The 6989-nt window shown below is 38.1% G+C and overlaps 1 protein-coding gene across 1 annotated transcript in view; it reads left to right on the forward strand.

Annotated features, from left to right (window-relative positions):
* TRAPPC12 (trafficking protein particle complex subunit 12) overlaps nucleotides 1-5429 on the forward strand; it is a 52166-nt gene extending 46737 nt beyond the window's left edge. Inside the window, exons 9-12 of the mRNA XM_074153312.1 lie at nucleotides 57-155; nucleotides 2418-2518; nucleotides 3320-3407; nucleotides 4792-5429. Coding sequence (XP_074009413.1) covers nucleotides 57-155; nucleotides 2418-2518; nucleotides 3320-3407; nucleotides 4792-5034 — 531 coding nt within the window. The 3' untranslated portion in view covers nucleotides 5035-5429. The remainder of the gene's footprint in view (nucleotides 1-56; nucleotides 156-2417; nucleotides 2519-3319; nucleotides 3408-4791) is intronic.
* Nucleotides 5430-6989: the final 1560 nt, after the last annotated feature.

Raw genomic sequence — 6989 nt, forward strand, 5'->3', positions numbered from 1 at the left:
ATAAGACTGAAGAATGCTGAGCTTAAGTATCTGATCATGTGCTTTTCACCCCTTAGGACTATGTGCTTGCTGTAGATGCGTATCGCACCGTCATCAAGTACTACCCCCAGCAAGAGCCTCAGCTGTTGAGTGGAATTGGAAGGATTTTCCTTCAGGTATGCATTTTATTCTATACCCTCTAGGTAATACTGCTGTTGACAGCTACGTGGCGAATAATTGTTGCATTTGAAAATTGTTGTAGTGATGCAGTGGTCAAAACAAAAAAAAAAACCTTCTACCACGTGATATTCAGTAAAGTTAGGAAACATAAAGCACCTCTAATTAAGAGTACATTCACGTGCATTAGTGAACAAAGAACACGCCGTAGAAAATTATGACAGTAATTTAATCCAAGAGCAACATTCTGCGTTCCCTACAACTAATGGTAAAGCTCCCATTGACTTCAGTGAGCCAGAATTTCATTAAAAATCTCATTTCTCACTGCCTCAAACTGCATGGAGCTCTCAGTCACACTGTATAACTGCTGCCTTCATCAAGAAAGCATTTGAGAGTTTCCCTCTTTTCTCCAGGTTCTGTCCCTGAGAAGACAGGTAGCTTGGTTTCCAGACAAACACCAAACTTAAGGTTGTTGTATATTGGAAGGTCCTTAGAGAATATGATTATTTGAGATTAACAGAGGAATTTTCATTTTTATTCAAAGTGCTAATAATTATTATTGGATATCAAAGTCATGTTTTCTGAACTAAGTTAAATAAATTAAGTGATGAAGATTACTTTAAAAATGTAACATTTTAATGACTAATTAGAGCTAATTCTTTCTTTTAAATATTCTGCAAAAAAAAAAAAAAGTAAACTGTTTCCCCTCTGTGGAAAAAAATGAGAATTAAAAGTTTGTCAGGTTTACTAAGAAGATACAAGATGCTGCTAAGAAATGAGAACTCTAAAAAATCACAAATATGGTGTGATTAGTCTCAAAGCATATTAGATTTGAACTCATCAAGCTCCCAGTGGAGCAAAATGGTAGTTTGCTTTAGAAATTGATTATCCTCATGGTTAAGGGCTTCCTTCTAATTTCCAGGCTAAAAATACTCAAGGATGGATTCATTTACACTTGTGCCAGCATTATCCTTTAGTTAAATGTAGTTATTTACCTGGTGGTTTGCAACTTTAGTGGTACCTATAGAAAGAAATTGTATCCTTTGTCATTATAACTGAATGTATAAGTTTTTAGAATGAATAATGTTTGTTTTGTTTGAGTCCAGTTATGTAACATCTGGGAGAAATGCATCTGTCTCATTAGATAGAGTATTAATGGGAATTCCATAAACGCTTTGGTAGATGGACAGTTGCATCTTTGAGTGCAATGTTCAATTGGATCATCCCCTAAACGTGAAGAATAATAATTTCTTTCAGTTGTCAAGGAAGAGGTCTTGTGGCTAGAGGTAAAGCAGCATCTGTTATATTAGTGATGTCGGTAGGGCTTTGGATACTGCCGCTATGATACTCCCATAAGCAAACTGGGAAGAAATCTAGGTGAAACCTGAAGATGCATGTTTGCTGTGTCTGAAAAGTTTACTTGGAAAGTCATTCGCTGGTAGACTAGAAGGACTTACTAGATGAGCTTTTCCACAAGGATCTCTAGGGTTTGCAGCCTCCATATTTTTTGGTTAGGTGCTTATTATGATGAAATTAGAAGCGTGCTTGTAAAACGTACAGATGATACCAAGCTGGGAGTGGCACAGGCACTATGAAGGGCAGGATCAGAATGCAAAATAATCTTGACAAGTTGAGAAACTGAAATGTTAAATTGGCTGCAATTCAAACAGCAAAGGCAAAATACTACCAAAGACTGGGAGTAATACACAAATACACAAAATGGGAAACAGCTGACAAGACACTGTTCTGTAGAAAGGAATTAGGCTAAGGGTAATCAAACTACACATGGGTAAACAAATCAGACTTCCAAAATACTGTAGCATAAAAGCAAGCTTCATATTTGCATGTTTATGCATGCAAAGTAATGTAAGTAATTCTGCTATTTTTACTCTTTTTGATAGATATATTTTACCCAGTACTACGTTTTCTTCTTCTTCCATCTCTAATTTTATAACCTCTGGAGTCAGTTACAACAAAAGAGCCAAATGAGGACATGAGCCACCCCTGCCATACAGTCTATGAATGCTCCACAACCCACAGAAACGCAGCTTTAGATAAACCTGCACAAGCTTTTGGGGTTCTTTTCATGATCTTAACATGGCTTTTTGAATACCTCGTTTGATAACAGACGTTACCCAGTCAGCGTGGTACCAAACAATTAGATGATGGACTTTAATATGTTTTCATGTTCCTATCGTTTGTAACAGATATAATCCCTTTTCTTCTTGTTGTGGTAACTTTCTTATGATTTTACTGTCTAGATTGGAGACATAAAAACTGCCGAAAAATATTTTCAAGATGTTGAGAAAGTGACTCACAAATTGGATGGACTACAGAGCCAAATCATGGTTTTAATGAACAGGTAGATAATTTAATCGCTAAATGAAACTTTAAAATACAGTTTTGCAAAGTATGCATTGTGAGCATTAAACTACCCTTGAGACAATCCCATTCTCTTTCTTTTATGTAACTACATCTGTCATAAGTGGGACTGAATGGCATATAGACCCAGGAGATCCATGTTACTCGGCACAGTCATATTATCCTGGATTGAAATTGTGATCCTTCGGTTGATTTTACAAAGCTTTTTCTCATTCTTCCAGGCATTGCGTATTTTCACTCTGCTTTTTCAGTATACATTTGCATAAATAACTCTTAGGAGAGGAGAAGCTATTTTGGGCCCTGACCCTACAGTCAGATCTCCTGGTAAAGTTACCACCTGGTAGTTCCAAAGAATGCTGGAATATGCTGTAGTAAATCGAGCTGCATGATGGGGGGTGACTCAGTTTGTAGTGGTTAGCACACTGGCTTAATATATTTAGAAAATACTATTCAAAAGTGCTCTGAAAATTATATAGCATAGCTAATTTCACGAAGAGAAATAATTCCAGGAAGAGAGTACTTGCATTTAAATTAATAAGAACACAATGAAGACTGTTGCTTTGGTAGGCAGAATATATAATAGCCAAATGATCCAAGTTGTCATCCCATTTGTCTGTAAATCAGTGTCTCCTTGCTGGTTGTAATTACACCGTGAAGAGCAAATGTCAGAAACTCTCACATCTATAACAGGGAAAATAAAAAATGGTGTCCATTCTTTTTAAAATGTATTATCACCTTGGGTTTTTGAGGAGAACTCATTCATATGTCACTTACTTTCTAGAGCATTTCTCCACCTCGGTCAGAATAATTTTGCAGAAGCTCATCGATTTTTCACAGAAATTTTAAGGATCGACTCATCCAACGCTGTGGTAAATCTCCAAATTGCTACATTTATAATGAGCACCTAAATTATTCTCATAATGCTTCATGCGTGGATTTAATTAGTACCCAGAGTACGCTCAGAGCTTTATAGAAAAATTGGATGTGGCATGTGTGCCAAAGGGGTTTAGTATACATAAGGATAAGATACAAAATGGGATGGGAAATGAAGAACCAGTCTATATGAAGGGCATGAGTGCTTAGGCGTGCATGTGAAAATTCCAAAACATTATGTTTTACGGGATCTTTGCAAAAGCACTTTTTTTTTTTTGCGTTCACTGTTTTTAGCGTAGACATGCGTGGCAGAAAAAGAAACGGCAGCTGCCAACATATATAAGATTAACTTGATTTCACACAACATTGAAGGAATATTGTAATTTTAAACATGACATTTTTAACACGTTGCATATCAGAGCCTTGGATTCCCATCACAAGAGGAGATCAAAGAAGAGCTGTTTATTTACTTTTGGGTTTTCTACACTTGGCAGCTTTCAGTGCGTGGTCGTATGAGGGTGTTGCTAAGAACTGGGAGAGCTCACCCCCAGTAGCCTGATCCAAGGCCATTTAAAGACTAAGGGCGACCGAGTTTAAGAAGCACATTGATTGCATCGTTTCGCAGGTTGTAAAATAGCACGTATTATAAATCACACGGGATCAGTAAGGGAGAAAAAAAGAATTTTTTTAAAAAGGCTGTGCTCTTCCTTTATCTGAAGCTTTCACAATGTGTGAAAGTTTCTGCTGCTAAACATGTTGTATGACTTTGTGCTGTTGGAATCTTTGGGTAACTCATAAAACCTGTTTTGTGTAGAAAAGAAAACAGAACCCGACTTGACCATTTCTGATGTATTTAGGCTGCTCTCTCTGCTGAATTTACTTGAAGTCAGTTGTAAATGCCTTTGTGATAATTTCTTCCTGTTGCTTATGTGGATCTTCCATATGTAAACAAGAGAGAACACTTCTGAAGATATAGTGAAGTCATTTAAAAAAAAAACTATGAGAACAACAGCATGCAGAGTCATATGGAGTTTCTGAAATCTGTTTCACTTGACTTTCAAAATTAACTGACTAATGTCCTATACTATTTATATTTTGGTTTAGACTGTCTTTTAGAGTTTCAGCTCTTAGAAGTCAGCAGGTCCTACTGGCACAGGATAAATCTTGAGAATAACAAGAAGAAAAGGACTGGATTGTATGGTTGATAATGTATGTTAGTTATTCGCACACACACACAAAATAGTAATTCTTAGCACACAGTACATCTGTTGTAACTCCAGATGCTAGACTTCTTTTTTTCCTTCTCTCTTGTAAGTTGTAAATAAATATACATATATATACACACACTTACTTATATATTTGCAATATATTTTTCTCTAGGCTAACAACAATGCTGCTGTTTGTCTTCTTTATCTGGGAAAACTGAAGGATTCCCTCCGGCAACTGGAAGGAATGGTTCAGCAGGACCCTAAACACTACCTACACGAGAGTGTTCTCTTCAACTTGACAACTATGTATGAACTGGAGTCATCCCGCAGTATGCAGAAGAAGCAGGCACTTTTAGAGGCTGTAGCTATCAAAGAGGGCGATAGCTTTAATACTCAGTGTCTCAAGTTAGGATAGACCATTTCCAACTAATTTTTTTCCAGCGAGGCTGATTTTTTAAATTGTATATACTATTGCTAATGTGTAAATGTGAAATAAAATCCATTCAATTATGAATATTCAGTGGCATCACTACAGAATCTGTTGTCTGTAACAGTCCTATCATTGTGAAGACTTTGGGCTGACCTAGAGCCAGCTTCATCCCTACAAGTCTATTACCATTTAGTAATTCTTCATTACAGTGTACTATATATATATACAGTCAATTACTCAGATTCTTTTTACAAGAAAAACTGAATTTGACCTTATATTGTTTTGATGATTGTTACAGTTTTTCAGCAATTAGTGAGCAAATCACATGAGCTGATTTCACCAGCTAAGAGTTGTTGACAGTATCAGTATGTGAATTATAGAAACAAAACGCTGAATGCATTTCTCTTCACGTGCTTCTACTCTGTGTGTCTCGTTTTGCCCCCATCAGACTATTGAGTATTATCCCTTTGTGTGTCCACTGCTCTCAGAGGAGGTTGCTTGATAACCACCGTACAGAATCACAGCATGGTTGAGGTTGGAAGGGACATCTGGAGGTCAACTGTGGTCCAACCCCCCAGTCAAGCAGGGCCACCTAAGGCAGGTTGCCCAGATGGTGTTTGAGGGAGTCATGGAGTCCCCCACAGTATGAATTTCCCACAGTATGAAGGACTGTATCATCTGAATAATACTAATCCCTATACTTTCTTCATTTTGTGACACCATTTAATCTTTCAGATTAAAGCATTTGGATTCAGGAAAGCTGTGGGTAGGAGTGGAGTATTCCTCTATTCCCAAACTAATGCTTGCTTCAATACGTCTAATACTACTAGCGCTCGCTTCCTCTCCCACTCTCTGGCCAGCGTCTCTACTTGGATGTCACCAGCAGATGCCACAAGGTTGTTACAGGAACTGCTTAACTTTTGCATGTGTATTTATTTCAGCTCTTATGCTACAGCAGTCTTCCTCATGCCCACCCTAGAGCCTGTGGATTTAGGCTCCACTGCTGGGCAGAGAAAGGAGCACTGCCAGTTAGGCAGAGCAGAAACGCGACCCAGTTCAGCTCAGTTCCTCTCCTTTCCTGTTACACAAGTGAAAAAGTGCAGAAAGTATTTCCCAGGGAGAAGGACGGAGAGAGAGTCCGAGGTATCCAAGGGCTAGGCCAAACGGAGTGGAAGCGAATGGGGTGATGCAGAGCAGGACACGAGGCAGTTATCCCTGATGTGGTAATACCGGCATAGAGTGATTCTGGCATCCCCTGGAACACAGATTTTTGGAATCACAGTACCACTGTGGTATCATTTCATATCTCATATATTTCCTATCTCTGCCCGCATTTCTCCCTTCATCCGTATTGTAAAGATTCAATCCAGATATTCTCGTTCCTTGTACATGAATACAATACGTGCATCTGTTCGTCGGTTTTTTTACTGTTTTGAGATTTAATGTTTAGCAATTGGAGGAGCTTCTTGTCATAAATCACTGCCTTGGGACAATTCTGTAACTGTATTTGTTATGGTTTTTTATACAACATCCATCAATTAATTCTCACCGTCTTAAAATACCCCCACCTGTATTTTTAATTAACTAATAACTCATTTTTATGCTTGTCCAACTGGAGAAACTGTACAGGGGCCAAACAGTTGTCCTGAAAGATCAGGTTGGTTGAAAACTGCTGCAAGCTGGACATGCAAAAAACATGAGGATGCCTAAAAATCACCAGTCACCTCAAAAGATGTAAACCTGCAGCTTTTCTCGTACAGAGAGAGCATTTGTTCCATTTTTACAGGATGGATGTGTTTTACGGGTCATATTTGTACGCTGAAACAATGGCTAGTTATGTACCAATCCACTGAAAAAAATTAAATCAGCTGGTATTTCCGTTTCTGGCTTGGCCTCTAGGTCCCACAGCTGGACCTGAATTAAACTTGTGCAGCACCTGG

Source organism: Numenius arquata, chromosome 9 (genome assembly GCF_964106895.1).
Source record: "Numenius arquata chromosome 9, bNumArq3.hap1.1, whole genome shotgun sequence".
NCBI classification, from domain to species: Eukaryota; Metazoa; Chordata; class Aves; order Charadriiformes; family Scolopacidae; genus Numenius; species Numenius arquata.